Source organism: Mustelus asterias, chromosome 1 (assembly GCF_964213995.1).
Source record: "Mustelus asterias chromosome 1, sMusAst1.hap1.1, whole genome shotgun sequence".
Classification (NCBI taxonomy): Eukaryota; Metazoa; Chordata; class Chondrichthyes; order Carcharhiniformes; family Triakidae; genus Mustelus; species Mustelus asterias.
Genome location: NC_135801.1, coordinates 108,214,109 through 108,232,433, shown reverse-complemented (window position 1 = coordinate 108,232,433; position 18,325 = coordinate 108,214,109). Strand labels below are relative to the sequence as shown.

Below are 18,325 nucleotides of genomic sequence, written 5' to 3'. Positions count from 1 at the left end.
TTCTGTTTCAATTGTTTGTCTTGAGCCTAAATTTTCATCAGCATTTATTGGAACAAAACGAACACAACACTTGCATCATAATAGTGAAATAAAAAAAACACTTTTTTTGAAATGCTTAAGCAGGAAAATAAATTTTGGAGGTGAGGGGATGGGGATGGTTTTTTTTATATAGCAATTAATTTATTATTCATATAAATTTCACCCAAATGAATCTCTGTTATAGCAATTGTACTTCACTAAAAAGTAGAGCATCAATTATACAGCTCACAAGTGTAAGAAAAATGAAAAGTGGTATAAATTATTGAGCGTCCTGAATTTCTTCCTTCAAAGTCAAGATTGCTACAGGCTTTCTTTTAAATTTTTACAGATTGAGCTTTGTTTACTTGTAGGATATAATGTGTTAGAAGAGTCATGCATATTTGGAGTTAAGAAATGTTATAGTAAAAGGCTTACAGTCACCTAAGATGAGTTCTGTCACTAATAGTATCCTTCCAGGTACTAATGTACCAATTTTAGTTGTGCCTTCCTTGATATAAAGGGGTGTTATAAACCTGAAAACACCATTAAGTCACTTACCAACTCCTTTTCACTGGTGCAGTAGCAGCACTGTCTTGTAGAGGCCTTTAATGCATGGCTGGAATAGCCACATGTTTCACACAGGAGTGGCATGGTGGCACAGTGGTGAGTACTGCTGCCTCACAGTGCCAGAGACCCAGGTTCACTTCCGGCCTCGGGTCACTGTCTGTGTGCAGTTTGCACTTTCTCCCCGTATCTGCGTGGGTTTCATCTGAGTGCTCCAGTTTCCTCCCACAGTCCAAAGATATGCGGGTTAGGTAGATTGGCCATGTTAAATTGACCCGAGTGTCAGGGGGATTAACAGGGTAAATGTGTGGGGTTACGGGAATAGGACCTAGGTGGGATTGTGGTCAGTACAGACACGATTGCTGAATGGCCTCCTTCTGTACTGTAGGGATTCTATTCTTAATACAGGCAGTCCCCGGGTTACGAACGAGTTCCGTTTTTAAGTCTGCCTGTAAGTCGAATTTGTATGTAAGTCGGAACAGTTACATACGGTTCACATCTAGCGTCAATTAGTCAAATGTTTGTCTTAGTATATAGTATATATTTTACGTAAAACATCTTAAATATAATAATAGTGATAATAATAAATGGAAATGACACAAAACTTGGACGAACCGCTGAAAACGCGCAGTGTTTTGAGCGTCGCGCAATGTAGTCCGCCCGTTCGTTAGTACAAACCATTGTATGTAACTCAATTTTTTTAAATAATAGGCTTTACGGAGGTCGGTATGTAAGTATGGGCGTTCGTAAGTCGGGCGTTCATAACCCGGGGACTGCCTGTAAGCAAGTCCAGTTCCTCCAAAGGATGTAGGATTCCAATTGCAATTCTTGTCTATAAATGAGCAGAGCCTGTGCTGTGAAGACTTAAGAGTCATGGAGGTTTACAGCATGGAAACAGGCCCTTCGGCCTAACTTGTCCATGCCACCTTTTTTTTAACCACTAAGCTAGTCCCAGTTGCCCATGTTTGGCCCATATCCCTCTATACCCATCTTACCCATGTAACTGCCTAAATGCTTTTTAAAAGACAAAATTGTACCCACCTCTACTACTACCTCTGGCAGCTTGTTCCAGATACTCACCACCTTCTGTGTGAGAAAAATTGCCCTCTGGACCCTTTTGTATCTCTCCCCTCTGACCTTAAACCTATGTCCTCTAGTTTTAGACCTTTGGGAAAAGATGTTGACTATCTAGCTGATCTAAGCCCCTCATTATTTTATAGACCTTTATAAGATCACTCCTAAGCCTCCTACATTCCAGGGAAAAAAGTCTCAGTCTATCCAGCCTCTCCTTATAACTCAAACCATCAAGTCCCGGTAGCATCCTAGTAAATCTCTTCTGCATTCTTTCTAGTTTAATAATATCCTTTCTATAATAGGGGTGATCAGAATTGTACACAGTATTCCAAGTGTGGAATACTGTGCTGGTGTTAAGTACTGTAACCAGCAACTTTAAAGGCGCTATTTTAGGATGTCCAAAAAGTAGCTTGAAGCCGTTTTGTTCAATTGTTATCAGCAACAGCTTGTGAATGGCCCAACCCCATGCCCCCACCACCACATGGCCACCTGTCTCACTGGCAGCAGCTCTTGGGCAACTCCCAAGTAGAGGGTGGTGAAAAGAATGCAAGGGTGACAATAGTAAACTTATAAGGCTCAAAAAAGAAAACACATCGGTTTTGCTGCAGTAACTTCTGTAAAAGTCAGAGCAGGTCTCAAGCCATTCATCACTATTCAATTTCCTGCAAGGAGCTTAAAATAAGCATTAGGCCCTTTAACATTTGTATGCACACCCCACAATACAGGTATAACGTGAATCATTGAGACCCAAAATTTGTACCTTTTTGTTTTGCATCCGTAAAATGGTGACAACCAGGATCAATTTTTGCCCCAATTTATCTTCTGGGTGTTTTTCCCTTTCATGTAGAAATGAAGAGGTAGAGTTAACTGTAATTTTCTGCGTTATGCATTAGGCTGTTGAAGAAATGTTTCCTGGCAGTTTGTATGTCAGAACAGTTTCTTCAATTTTGTGTGTTCTCCGTAACTACAGGGTGCTGCTGGTTTTGCTATATTGAAAAACATGGGTTTTTGGGTTACACAGGCCTACCTCTATATACCCCTAAGGTAGCAAAACCTTCTCCTTGAATATTGTTTGATAGCTAAGATGAATAATATCAATGGTATTGTCATCCATTTAATTTATTGCGCCGTAAAATTCTTAGTAATTTTTTTGACATAGATGTACAAAAGCCCTTGCTGCCTTAGATTTATTGCTCTTGTCCTCATTATGTGCCCTCAGCTCACTTCTTAGAGAATCTACTCTCAATTTTTCACCTTCAGTAAATGTCAAGCTGGCAGGCCTAAATTTCCCAAGACCATTCTCCTAATTTGTTTTGAAAGTTTGAAGGAACATTACTCCGTGCATTGCACTAAAACTGCCCGAGTGCACAGAGTAATGTGAAAATAAAAGAAATTCTGCTGAAGCTATTACATCTTTATTACAATAATCCTGGAGGAACAGTTACTGTGAAGCCCTTACTGAATAACATAGTTCTTTTAAATATCAGATCATACATTAACTATGAAAAATCTGCTGCTGTGATATGACTAGCAGATGTGGGATTATTTTCTTGGAGCTTTCAACAACTAATAATGTGAACTATTGAACTCACTGTAGCATTTTGCTTCCTGCAGACACTGCATATGGAAATGGAAAGACGCCTGGCCGCCTGCTACTAGGAAATATGGTTTATACAGTAAGTTAATTTGTAAATGCTCGTAGCTTATAAATATTGTGATATTAATGGAGAATTAATTCTTGTGTTTATCCTGCTGAAGTTCCAAATGCTTCTGGAGAATGGATGTTCAAAACTACAATATTTTTTTTAAAACTTGCTTTTGCTTTCCTTTGTGAAGCTCCCTAAAAGTAAAATCTTGAGCTATTCAAACATTATAACAACATTAATTAGAAACTGAGAAAACCGAAAAGTCCAAATTCAGTTGCTCTAATACAGCCAGTTTGCTAGAATTTTGACCTTGATTCATTAATTGGGAAGGAAAGAACGTACATTAGTTCTGTAGGAACAGCGAAGGCCATTCAGCCCAGTGAAACTTGTCTCACTTATGCTGTTATTGGACTGCATTTTCAGCTGTTTTTTGTCTCTACCATGATACTCACCAAATTATTTAAACCATATATTACACTTTTGAGTTAAAGCAGTTGTTTGAAATGCTTATTTTCCATAGGGAATTCCTGTTGTTAACCCCAATTGTCATCAACTTGTTACTTCCAGACTATTTATCTTTTTTTGTTTTATCTTGAGCTTTATTTACTTCCAAATAATAAAACAAATAAAGCTGCAAGGCTATGCCTATGGTCCATTCTAGCTTTGAGCATTTTATTCTCATTTATGATGAATTTACTCTCATCCTATTGAGGTGTTTCTTTAATTCTTCTGTGATCATTTCCTGCTGCATCTCAACACAAACCATTTGAAAATATTTCAATTAGAATAACTTACTATGAAATGCTGCGGGTGTTGTGTACAAGCATGGCAGTCATTTTCACGTTGCATGACCCTGCAGACAGCAATGAGATCAATGTTCACTTCACCTCTTTCCTGCTGTGTGGTAATTGGCCCTCGGGTCTATCAGTTAAAGGAATAAAACTGGGCAAAGATTCTTCCAGCAATTCTGATGGGGAAGCTCTGGAAAGAATATCAAAATGCCCAGGATACCAAAGTTTACTGAGCAAAACTTTTGATGGTGAGGCCGGTGGTGGGCAAAAGAGCTTTTATTATTAAGAACCACAATGTATCAAAAAAGGTCATTTGTGCAAAATTTCCAACACTTTTTAAATTCTTTCACTGAACGTGGGTGTCATTGGCTAGGCCAACGTTCTTACTGACCATCCCTATTTGCTGTAGAGAAGGTGGTGGTAAGTTGCATTCTTGAATCGCTGCAGTCCACGTGGTGTAGGTACACCCACAGTGCTGTTAGGGAAGGAGTTCCATGATATTGATCAAGTGATATGGTTCTAAGTCAGGATGGTGTGTGGCTTCGCTGGGAACCTCCAGGTGTCCCATTGCACCTGCTGCTCTTATCCTCCTAGGTGGTAGAGCAGGTATTGTTGAAGGAGCCTTGGTGAGTTTCTGCAGTGCATCCTGTAGGTCGTGCAAACTGCTGCTGATGTGTGTTGGTGGTGGAGGGAGTGGATGGGGTGCCAATGAAATGGGCTGCTTTGTCCTGGATAGTGTTGAGTTTCAAGTGTTGATGGAGCTCCATTCATCCAGGCAAGTGGAAAGTATTCCATCACTCTCATTACTTGACCACTTCAGTTTCTGGTCAATGGTTGACTATCAGGATAGTGATAGTGGGGAATTCAGCACTGACAATGCCATTGAATGTCAATGGGAGATGGTTGGATTCTCACTTGTTGGAGGTGGTCATTGCCTGGCACTTGTGTGCTGCAAATATTACTTGCCATTTATCAGCCCAAGCCTGAATGCGATCCAGGTTGTGCTGGATTTTGACATAGACTGCTTCATATCGAAGGAGTCGTAAATGATTAACATTGTACAATCATCAGTGAATATCCCCTTTCTTACCTTATGATGGAAGCAAGGTAATTGATGAAGCAGTTGAAGATAGTTGGCCCCAGGTCACTACCCTGAGGAACTCCTGCAGTGATGTCCCGGGAGTGAGATAATTGACCTCCAAAAACAACTAACATCTTCCTTTGTGCCAGGTATGACTCCAACCAGTGGAGAGTTTTCCTCCTGATTGTCATTGATTCCAGTTTTGCCAGGGTTCTTTGATGCCTACCATAGAAATCAGAAGATAAGTTACTTGTCATAGAATTCCCAGCCTCTGACCTGCTTTTGAAGTCACGGTATTTATATTGCTAGTCAAGTTACGTCTCTGACCAATGGTAACCCCCAAAAGGTTGATGGTGGTGGATTCAGTGATGGTAATGCCACTGATTGGCAAATGGAGAGGGTTAACTTTTTTTCTGTTGGAAATAATCTTCGCCCAGTGCTTGTGTAGTGCAAATGTTGATTGCCACTTATCAGACCCAGCCTGAATGTCCAAGCCTTGCAGCATGCAGATACAGACTGCTTTATTATCTGAGGAGCTGCAAATAGTATTGAATACTCTGCAATCATCAACAAACAACCCCACTTTTGACCTAATATTGAAAGGAAGGTCATTTATGAATCAGCTGAAGATGATTGGGCCTAGGACACTACCCTGAGGAACTCCTGCAGTAGGACTGGGATGATTGCTCTCCAACAATCACAACCATCTGCTTTTGTGCTAGCTATGACTCCAACTAGTGGAGAGTTTTCTCCTTGATTTTCTTTGATTTAAATTTTGGTAAGGCTCCCTGATGCTACAGTCAGCCAAATTCTTTGATGTCAAGGGCAGGTCAAATACTGCCTTGGCGTCAAGGTCAGGTAGTCATGTTCTACAGTTGTCATCTAGCTCTCAGTGGTACGTGCTCACACCGCCATGGACCCACACAGCCTTGGTAGAACCTTTGGACTCAATAGTGCTTTAGGGGACTCTCTTTCTTGCAAGGTAATAGCCAAGCTGTGCCAGTGGTGTACCCCTGGAGATCTGGAGACTAGTCATAAAGATAGAATAGTACAGCATAGAACAGGCCCTTCGGCCCACGATGTTGTGCCGAGCTTTGTCTGAAACCCAGATCAAGCTATTTCCTCCCTATCATCCCGAAGTGCTCCATGAGCCTATCCAATAGCTTATAGAACATAGAACGGTACAGCACAGAACAGGCTCCTAAATCGCTGCAATTAGCGAGGGCCAGAGCAGGTTCAGGGAAGCTGCCACTCATCTCGTTGAGAGACCGTGCTCTGCTGCAGGCCGCTTGGTTGAGTCACGGGGTGCGGCAGGCCAGAGGTGGAGTGGGTGTGGGGAGCAGTGGAGCCCAAGTCTAGACAGGGTTTAGCAGACTAGGTGGGGTTGAGGGGTTGGAAAGAGAAGCAAATGAGTTACTGAGATGTGGTGGGTGGGTGTTTTGAGAAGAGGATTGCTAAGTGAGGAAAAGCAGGTTGAGGAGAGAGGGTGCTAAGTGAGTGTGTTTGGGGATCGATGTTGAGAAGAGGGGCTTGTGTGTGTGGGGAGAGGGGCTGATTTCAATCTGTATGTATGGGTGGAGGGAGAGAGACTTCAGTGAATCTTCCATCACCAGAGAATACGGAGAGCTTGACTGACACCTACATGAGTATATAAAAAATAATTTAAAAATACAGCTTATACCTTTGCATGATGCATGTTATGTATTATATAATCAAACTTCATTTTTATGCTGAATGTTACTGTGCTTCTTTATCACTTTTGTTTTCGTCGCCATCAAAGATCATATTAATTTTCAGGAGTTTTTTAAAATATATTCTTTCTTGGAATGTGGGCATCACTGGCAAGCCTAGCATTTATTGTCCATCCCTAATTGCCCTTGAGAAGGTGGTGGTGAGTTAAATGGGGTCAGAGTGGAAAATAGTTTGCAAAGCACTCCCATAGTGCTTTGCTCCACTTCGGATGTACATAATTCAGCAAGATCCTGTCCTATTGTGAGTGCGGACTTCATCCTGTATTACATACACTATCCACATTGAATACTGAAATACTGAGGTCACTTTGGTGATTATACACAAATCCACAGTCTAGTCAGTACTAGATAAATTAAGGGAAAACTAATATTTCTGCCCACTTAAAGTCTAATAATTCTACCTATTTGAAGTAGTCAAGAAGTATTTGCATTCACTACAGATCATGAAAAACTGTTATAATTCAGTGATTCCCGGTCACACATAAAATTCAGGCCGTTCCTTTATGGCTACTAATTTTTTGATCTCCAGCAACTCTCATCCCTATGCCCACCCCATTTTCCTCCACTGTTTACCCCGATTCCACTTGAATCTGCCACAAAACATAAAGGCCAGAATTTTCCGACTTCATGCCAGCAGGATTTTCCCACCCCACTGCAATGAACAGAGATTTGGCTTGTCGCCAACTTCTTCACTGCAACAGGAGCATGGCATGAACGGGCAGTAGTTCATGATCGCGCCCAAAGTATGTAAAGGAAAATGTATTTCCATCATACGTGGAACATGCACAATTTGAGACATCCCTTTCCTTGAATCACGCATGTCCAATTAAGCTGCTATTATTAATGATACACACATATATGTATATTAAAACAAAACAACTGGCAGACTTTGGTTGTTGTTGTCGTCCAGCTTTGAATAATAAACTCGAGCTTCGCTTTTGACGGGATAGTGGGGATATATTTAGGGATAAGAATAAAATGTCAGCCCTCTCCCTGCCGGGCAAACGCCGAACCTATTGAGAGGTTCTGCTGCTCTGGCTGCTATCTATGCTTTAAAATTTAAGGATGCACTGGTTTGAGTCAGTCATCGATTGGTGGAACAATTTAGGTTATCATTGTTGTTGCAGTATCAGTGGATTTCCAGTTAATGAATTAAGTTACTCAGAGAACGACGGACCAGAGTACAAAGGCTAAGAATGCATTTATGAAATTATGGGCATTTTGACACTAAATTTGGTTCAGCCGTTTCTGTGTGCTCAATGTAAACTGAGATTACCTGAAAAGTGAGACTATATATCAACCAAAGAGGTGGGACAGCTGAAACCTGAGCAAGATAGTTTAAAAATAAAACAAAAATTGAGACAAGGAAACAAGATTGAATATGAGTCCCAGCGATTGATCACAAAAAGAAACAATAGGCATATGCAGCAAGTGGAAAAGCTTGCCACAATGACATGCTGAGAATCATGATGGGAAGCTGTAGATGATGATGATAAGTTAGAAATTTCAACTGACTACTGTGAAATATGACACGACAAGAATTGCTACCCTCTAGCACCGTAAAATTCCATTGTACATGTCAGAATCCATCTTGCACTTAGCCCGGTATACCTCATAAAATAGCTGAAAGTTTTGGAAGGATCTGCTAAAAGCACTGCTAAACACATTAACAGCCACAAGATTCACTGAGACCGTTTACTGCCTGATGCAATAAGCCCCCATCCCTCAAAGGTGAATGATTTTGGCCGTTCAGGGGGGGCAATACACTCTAGAGTTACACAGAGTGCTTCCTGTTAGAGAAATTGCAAGCAATTGTGATTACTTTACAGATACACATCTTAAAACCTTATCCAAACAACAATTCCAGTGATGCAGAACCTGTGCAGACAGGAACAAAAAGCCAGGATGTTCCAGTTAAAGTCCTGGCAAAAACACGAATGATCAAAGTACTACTAATTTAGGAAGCCTGGATTTTGAATGCTATCTTAATATTATAAGTCTAGAAGTATAGTGTAATTTTTATTTAAGTTTTTATATTTATCAGGATTAAAATTCTCTGTTTAAACAAGCTTTACGTTTTTGCTTTTGAACAGAGCTTGTTTTAAAAAAAAAATACTCTCTCGCAAATGCTGACAGCTACACTGAGTCCAGTAATTAATATTTCTTTTCGAGCTCCCAGCTTTTTTGAATCAGACACAAAGCTTTTGATGTATTGGTTGAAAATTCATCTCTCCCTTCTGTTTTCTGCTGTTGAGCACTATAAAGAGAACAACAGTGAACAGGTGAGAATTGTACAAGAACTGTGTTGTCATAGCCTCCGGAGACTGGGAGGAGAATTACTGGGTTACATCTGGAGGGGGAAAGTCAGCATTGTGCTCAGGAAACCTTAACCCATTACTTTCATTTTACTGCTGGTCAAAATTTTAAACTTCAAAGGATTGTGTAAGCTTTAAAACAGAACATTTGTTTAGAAGAAAAAAAAACTTAGATTTCTGATTTTCACCAGAATTATGCATGGAATATCTGCAGGGGTCCTGTCAGTCATCTCCTGTAACCTCAGCTGGAGTCGAGACAGGTGCAACCTACCAGAAAATGGCAGGTCCTGATGGCACTGAGTCCCTGATACTTGTGTCATGCCATGCAAGGGGAAGCATCACTCTCTGCTGCTTACAAGTTGGATGTCTTCAGGGTGGAACTAGAGGCAGGGACTCACAAGATCACCAGTACCATGTGTAGATCTGGAGGCAGGCTGGTATGGTATGTAGGGTGAAGCATATCAACCTCCAAATGGATGCAAGTGGATCCTGCACCGAGTGGGAGTAGGGCAGGAAAGTGGCATGAATTGCCAAAGAGGGCCAAAAGAAATATGACAGGGAGGGAAAGGCCTTGGTAGACATTAATTCTATGGATCAGCTAAAACTGGGCTCATTATCAGCACTTTCACCTGGCCATGCAGGGTTGGTGCACTCCACTGAAAACCCCAACTACAGCAGCGTTACTGGTGGAAGGCACCAGTCGGTGTTATCCTGACACGTGTCAAGATTCTATTCTGATGATTTTCAGGACCTGTATCTGCACAGAAATTGAAACAACAGCTCTCAGTGGGTCGAGTGGTGTACTTCTGCCCCTATGTCTAATGGTCTTCACGTTTATTGTGGTTACAACATTCTTTTGTAGAACTTTGAGATTGTGATGCAGAGTTACTTACCATTATGTCTTTTGTTCTCTCCACAGTTTGTGGTGATCACCGTTTGTTTAAAAGCTGGTTTAGAGACTGCATCCTGGACTGTTGTAAGTAATGATAATCAATGAACTAATCCTAAAAAATGCATTTCTAATATGCTTGGAAAACCCACCATTTTGTTTTTGTTCGCTGGCCTGTCTCTGCAAGAGTATAATTGTTTTCTGTATCTTAACTGTTAATAATCTAATCTCCTATACCACGGTCACATAGGGTTATAACTTCCAATAGAGTGGCAGTTAAGTCGGATTGCCACTCCGCTCGAAAGTTCTTAGCTGAAAATCTAACCGATCCGATCTTACCCAACCTTCCGACTCAGGCTGGTTGTGTTCTGGGTTGTGCAGCACATCCCCAAAGCCTAGCAACAAAGGGCTGTAGAGTCCAATGTAAGTAAGTCACACCCCTTTTAGCTGCCCTAAACCAGGTAAATTTATGGGTCCAGCCAGGTTTAAAGGTCTTTAACAAGGTGGTGTGCCCTGAGGGGAGTAGGGAGGGGCTGATGGGGGGAGAGGGTTGGTGACTGCCATGGCATTGGTTTGGGAGGAAGGTGGGAGTGGGGAATGACGTGGGTGGGTGGGTGGAAGTGGGGAGTACCATGGAGGTGAGATTAGGAGTGTGCTTTGGGGGTAATGGGGTGGCAGAATCATGTTCAAGGGGTGCTGAGGGAATCCTTTGAGCAGGGCGTAGTCAGAGGTTGGGGGTATCCCCTGTGAGTTTGTGGGTGTAAGGAGAGTACCGCTGGGGTCGGTGGGTGTGAGGGCAGTCCCCTTTGGGGGTGTGAGGGGAATCGCCGGGAGTTTGCAGGTGTTCCCTGGTACATTCCCCACAGCAACTCCTCTACCAATTAGATTCTACTTGCCAACCAGTCAGCACTCCCTCCTCATTCAGTATAAATTGTTGTTCCCTTTGGTATTCTTGCATTTCTGTCCTGATGACTGCAAGACAAAAAGCTTCACAGCATGCATCTTTTTCGTCGATGTAAAAAAGCTTTAAAAATGTATCGTTTTTGGCTGGAATTCTCCGATTCACCCTGCCAGCGAGAACAGAGAATTTGGCGCTCGGCCAAAACTCTTCGCTGCAGCGGGACTAGAGAATCCCAGCCACAAGTGAGGTTAGAACATTTTGGCCTTTTAATGATATAATCTGTGTTTGTTTTATTGGATCTGAACTAATTTGGTTAATTAAGCAACAATAGACTCCAAGGCATTCAGGTGTTTCAGATTTAAGTAAGTTTAAGTATTTTATACATTCTCATTCAGGGAGTCACACGCAGTGTTTGGGAATAATTTCAGCATGTTGTTTATTGGCCAAATGACCACCAGACTAGCACTGTGTATCTGTATTCCTCTCAATTTTAATGGGTCATTTGGAATTCTTTTAGGGTTTCTTTCTCATTACAAATACAACTGTTAGGGAGGGAAGAATTCCAACACACTTTCAAGAATTCCAAACATACGAAATAGGAGCAGCAGTAGGCCACTCGGCCCCTCGAGCCTGCTCTGCTATTTAATAAGATCATAACTGATCTGATTGTAACTTCAACATTCCCACCTACCACTGTTAACCTTTTACATCTGCGCTTATCAAGAATCTATCAAACCCTGCCTCAAGAATATTCAAAGACTCTGCTTCCACCATCCTTTGAGGAGGATAGTTCCAAAGTGAGAGAAAACATATTTTGCCATCTCTGTCTTAAATGGGTGACCCCTTATTTCTAAACAGTGATTCCTAGTTCCAGATTCTCCCACAGGAGGAAACATCATCTCCACATCCACTCTGCTAAGACCCTTCAGGATCTTATGTTTCAATCAAGTGGCCTCTAACTTATCTGAACTCCAATGGATACAAGCCTAGCATGTCCAACCTTTCCTCATAGAAAACCCTCCCATTCCAGGTATTACCTAATATACTTCTCTGAACTAATTCCAACACATTTACATCCTTCCTTAAATAAGGAGACCAATACTGTACACAATACCCCAGATATGGTCTCACCAATGCTTGTAAAACTGAAACATAACCCCTCTACTTTTGTATTCAATTCCTCTCACTATAATCAACAACATTCTATTGACTTTCCTAATTACTTGCTGTACCTGCATCTCAGAGCTCTGCAATCTCTCTTCATTTAGATAAAATGCTTCTTTTTTTGCTCTTGCTGGCAAAATGGAGAATTTCATATTTTCCACAAAGCTATGCAATTTTTTCCCCTCAGGTGCCTATCCATGTCCCTCTTGAAGACCATGATTGAATCTGCATCCACCATCCTTCCAGGGAGTGCATTTAAGATCGTAATCAATCACTGCGTAAAATAATTGCCTTTCATTCTTTTTGCCAATCGCATTAAAATCTTAGCCCTCGGGTTCTCAACCTTTCCCACAATGGGAACACCTCTATCAATAACTCCTCTCAACCTTCTCTTGTATTCCCAGTTTCTCCAATCTACTTAGGTAACTGAAATCCCTCATCCCGGAAATCATTCTCGAAAATCTTTTCTGTGCCCTCTCTGAACCTTCACACTCTTAAAGTGCAATGTCCAAAATTGGATACAGTACAGCTTAATCAGTGCTTCATAACCAGTGATGGACAAAAGATGAAGGAACTGAGCAATGATGAGAGAATGAGTAAACTTGAATTAAATTCACTACCCATAAGGATGTTGAGGGATGATCTAGTTGGTCTCTAAAATAACATGGGAAATTGAGAAGGTAGCATGGAGCAACTCTTTTTTTTCTAGAAGGAAAATTTTGGGGAGGAAATCTTAAATTTGAAGCAAGTCAATTAAAAGGAAATCAGGAAACTGCTCCACGCAAAAAAGATTGTAAAATGTGAAAAGCATTGTCCAATAAGCCATAGGTGCAGAATCAATTGAAAGAGTTGAAGAGAACTTGCTTAGGAAGTAAGACTAATCAGGGATTTGGGCAAATGAAAGCAATTAGAATTTTATAAGAATGTGAAAGTTAACAAAATGGGCACATCTTCTGCATTCTGGGACTGTATTCCACTGCAGCGTGTGCTTCAAATATCTTGTTCACCAACCTGTAGCTCCAGACCCTGTTGGACAGGCAGTTTCCAGTTACATGCTCTCTCTCTATTAGACTATTTTCATGATCTCAAATGAGGAACCGTGCCCATAGGGAGCACGGGCTGAGGAATTAGAGTTACAATGTTGTAGTTATAACTTCAACCCATGTCCCTTTGAGCGCAGCATCCCTGTCATGAATGCAGGATTGTGGAATTAGCTACCTCTGCGGGCTTTTCCCATTTATGTTAATCTCCTGCCCTACAGAAAGTTTGGTGTGAAAAAGCAAAGGTCATATCAATACCCCATACTGGTTAAGACCGCATAGTTCTAAACATTTGGCAACTCCCCAGTAGAAAAATATTCTTCGGGGAAATAGAAATTTGTCCACCCAGATCAAGATAATATGCTCCAAGCATGGGTTAATTAGCTTCTGCCTTTATTTCATACACATACTCTCCAGGAAGTGCTCTACAGGGCTAATGTGTAACAGGATTTTGGTGTATGGTGCTAAAAATATTCCATCAGCCCTTTATATCCATTGCTGAAGAACTAAGTTGCAAGAGCTCTAAGTGTAAAACCTTAGAAAATTTGTGCAGCCGCCATCTCGTCTTTCCAGGAAAGTGCTCACACTGTTTTTTTCTTTAATTAAAGGGGATATAGGTTTTCAATCACTATGAAACCAGATTTTCTTGCACAAGATGAGTTCCCAGCAGTTTTTTTTCTTCTTCTATAGTTTCATGATACACAGGGTTTCTGTCATATAACATTCAAAACAAACTTTTTCAATGAAAGTTCTAATGTATGTTGCTACAAACTAAAACTGAAAACAGTCTGGATTAAATAGAAAATTACATTTATGCTCTCTTATGGAAAAAGCAATTAAAAATAACCTTATCGATTATTTAGGTTTACAAATGCTATGAGATTTATAAGATCTACCTACTCAGAAAAATATAGTCAATTGCAATAAATTGTGAATACTTTACTTGCAGTAAAAGACAACTTTTCTGTATGTTGTTTGGCTTCTGAGAATCAGAAACATTGGGGTAATAAAACAAACTTCAGATTCTGAAATCAGAAATGAAAGTACAAAGTACTGGAAGCAATTGATCTTTGTTGAGAGAACTCGTGTTAACATTCCTCAGAACTGGTAGATATTACTGATGCACAGCATTTAAAAAGGGGCAGATCAAAAGAAACAGAAGAATACTCATGGATAGACACTCAAGCACACGTATGTACTGCTTAGGTGGAAAACAGATGGGTAAATGGCAGAAACAATAGGAGACATAATGCGGGAAATTGAAGACATAACTGAGACATGCTAAGAACATATGTATTTGCTGCCTAAATAGAGGTGGTAAAGCCTTTAGAAATAGAAGCACAAAAATCGGGTAAATTGGAGCAGACTGCAATAGCTAAGGAGTTGGGAGTGAAGCAGGAGGTTGACATTAAGGGTGAAAATTGCTTTGTCAGCACAGTGTTCTAACAAAGGGTCACCACCTTAAACAGCAACCAGTTTTTCACGCCAGCCAGCCCACCTGTAGCTGTAGTTAATGTTCAATGTCATTATCACAAAGTCTGTGCTGAGACCGGAAAACTGCAAAGTACCTCATTCTATTCCTTTATTTTGTTACTTTTTAAATGCTGTTCTTCTGTAATATTTTCTGTTCCAACAATGGACCTACACTTGTTAAATGTTAACTCTCCACAGATACTGACAGATCTGCTGAGTATCCAGTTTTTCTGGAATTGCTTAAGGCAACCATCAATTTATTCTTGCATACCTTCTTTCTAAAACACTAGAATGTAATAGCAATATACTTATTCATTTTTGGTGAAGATGTACACAAAGTTGGATTGCCAGATCCAGTTGAAACTTCGTCCTTTGTCATTGGTTCTCTCTATTTAACTTTTTTTGTAGTTTGAATGTCTTTTCTCGTTATTATGATAGCTGGGTGTGTGACCAGGATGCGTTGACATGAACAACAGAGTATTTATCTCTCAATTTACATCCATTCAAATAATAATCTGTCGTCTTATTATTATTGCTTCCGAAGTGGATAACCTTTTATCCACAATTTACTGCATCTGCATCCATATGCCCACTCACTCAGCCTGTGCAAATCACGCTGAAGCATCTCTGCATCCTCCTCACAGCTCATCCTCCCACCCAACTTTGTATCATCTGCAAATTTGGAGATAATACATTTAGTTCCCTCTTCCAAATCATTAATATATAATGTGAACAGTTGGAGTCCTACCACCGAGCCCAGCGGTACTCCACTAGTCACTGCCTGCCTGTGAGAAAAAGAGCCATTTATGCCAACTCTTTGCTTCCGATCTGCTAACCAGTTTTCTATCCATCTCAAGACACTGCCCGCAATCCCAAGCTCTTTAACTTTATATAGTAGTCTGCTAAGTGAGACGTTGTCAAAAGCCTTCTGAAAGTCTAAATAAATCACATCTGACGTATCTCCTTGTTCAACTCTATTAGTTACATCCTCAAAGAATTCCAATATATTCAACAAATATGATTTCCTCTTTGTAAATCCAAGCTGACATTGTCTGATCATACCATTGCTTTCCAAATGCTGAACTATGAAATCACCAGTACCGACATTAGGCTCATTGATCTATAGTTTCCTCTTCTCTCTACCTCCCTTTTTTAATAGTGGGCTTACTTTAGCTACCCTCCAATCTGTAGGAACCAGTCCAGTGTCCAAAGAATTTTGGAAAATGACCACCAATGGATCTACTATTTCCAGGGCCACTTCCTTCAGAACTCTGGGATGAAGATTATCAGGCCCTGGAGATTTATCCACCTTTAATCCCATCACTTTCCCCAAAACCATATCTCTCCTAATACTATTTCCTTCAGCTCCTCACTAAAACTTGTTTCTCTTAGAATTTCTGGTACATTATTCATGTCTTCCTTTGTGAAGGCAGAAGCAAAGTACAAATTTAGTTCTTAAGCCATTTCTTTGTTCCCCTCAGCCAGTGACAGTGAAGAAACGGCAATATAGTTCCAAGTCAGGATGATATGTGGCTTGAAGGGGAACTTGTTGATGATTGCATTCTGATGCATCTGTTGCCTTTGTTCTACACCACCTTGTACCATCCTTGTAAATCCTTTTTGCACTGCAATGCTTCTATGTCCTTTTTATAGTATGGAGACAATAACTGCATACAGTATTCCATTGGTGTACACTAGCTGATTTCTTAATAAATTAGTATTGCTAGATATGAAGACATTTAAAAACATGCTAAAACTACTGCCTGTACACCAATATTAATATAATTTGCAGAGCCCTCCCTAACCAGTGCAATTTACAGAATGAACCTTAAACCAGTGGAAAATTTCACAGAATGTGAATGTAAGTTGTTTGGGGTTTAACTCACTTTTATATATAAAAAGTCTTCTCATTCTGTGTCTAAAAAAATAAAATTCAAACTTGGATATCAATGCTGATGAAGGCATAAATATATTGTCAATTATTTTACAGTTGAGTTTTATGCGTTTCATTAGACTATAATTTAAGACTATTGTGATGTTTAAATGTTGCATCAAAGAATGAGTACTACTAATTAAAATTTCAAATTAACACCAAAGCATTACAATAAAGATGTATTTTAATGTTATGCCTGCATTATATAGACACAATATTGATATTGGTCCATCAGTAACAATATATAATTTTACTCAACAATCTATCATCACTCAGTGCTTGGTAACAGACCTTGATATCTTGATTGTTTTCCCCTCCAATCCAGTTCAGTCATGTGGCTATCTGGGGCAGTATCGGAATGTGGGTGGTGTTTTTTGGAATCTATTCATCTCTGTGGCCTGCAATTCCACTGGCTCCTGACATATCTGGAGAGGTACTTATTTTGATATTTATGCTTAACACTTCTGTTGGGGGAAAAAGCATCTGATGATGTTCAAGTATACTGCCTGTTGGCTTTAATTTATGTTATGTTACAGTTGTCAGATTAGTGTTTAATCATCCATCTGTGAAATAACCAAAATGGCTGTCATCTGAAGTCTATGATAATCCAATTACAGGATGATCTGAAGAGTTGTGTGGTTAACACTGTTAATGAGTCTATGTTTTTAGTGGAAATTAAGGTTACGCTAAAGCCTTTGTCAATGGTAAAAATGCACTAGCTTTGACTGGCTGTTGGAATGTATCAAACAGTATTGCCTAAAATAGTTAATTAAAGTTTTCAGTCCTATTTTGCATGAAACTGCTATTTACCAGAGTTGCAATTTAATACTAATGTAAATCATGCGATTTGTTTGTGGCAGATGATGTCCCCATCTTTTAGTCACATATGAGATTCCAATTAAAAGTTAGTTTTAATGTTGACAATTGCTCTGTGGGTAACAGTATGGTGTGGTGTGGACTGACGCTTCTGTGCTATCTTCGCTAATCTCAGCCAGGATGGTACAATTAGGCTTCATCTTGAAGCCTAAGAAAAAGAAAAAAAAAGAAAAAGTAATCAGCTAGGCTTATGCTGAAAAATAAATGTGTATGCATCTGTTATCATAGAATTTCTGCAGAAGGAGGCCATTCGGCCCATCGAGCCTGCACCAACAACAATCTCACCCAGGCCCTATCCCCGTAACCCTACGTATTTACCCTGCTAGTTCCCGGACACTAAGGGGCAAGAGGATAGTAATTTTGTAAATTATCACAGAGTGCCACTATCTCATTCCATTATTTTAAAATCCTTGCTGTGACTAATCGAGTTCTACATGTGTGTTTTATATGGTAATGGTTATTTTAAGAAAATACTTGGGGCAGGCATAATTAAGGAATCACCTGGATGTTACAATTAATTACAAGATTGCTACAGAATCTTTTTACCTGCTTTTATTCCTGTGCATTGCTTTTAACTTGTGCTAAAAATCCAGCAATTAAATTTCCTAATTCCCAATTACACATCTAGTTTTGTAAAAACCTATCTAATAACTTCACTGGCTTTCAGATGCTCATTTCCATGCAAATATAACTATTTTATATCTTGGTATTTCCAATTAAATTATACCAATGTGTAGCCACTATGATATAGAGATAACTGACATCCCAAATTGTTTATCAACATTTAATGTCACAAAGCATAAGTTAAG

At 40.0% G+C, this 18,325-nt stretch overlaps 1 protein-coding gene across 7 annotated transcripts in view; it reads left to right on the top strand.

Annotated features, from left to right (window-relative positions):
- The window catches only part of atp8a1 (ATPase phospholipid transporting 8A1), a 369,658-nt gene that overhangs the window by 312,005 nt on the left and 39,328 nt on the right, over window positions 1–18,325 (top strand). For all 7 annotated transcript variants that reach the window (XM_078216784.1, XM_078216762.1, XM_078216795.1 and 4 more), the window contains 3 exons: window positions 3,271–3,332; window positions 10,160–10,216; window positions 16,966–17,073. In XM_078216784.1, the coding sequence (XP_078072910.1) occupies window positions 3,271–3,332; window positions 10,160–10,216; window positions 16,966–17,073 (227 nt within the window). The remainder of the gene's footprint in view (window positions 1–3,270; window positions 3,333–10,159; window positions 10,217–16,965; window positions 17,074–18,325) is intronic.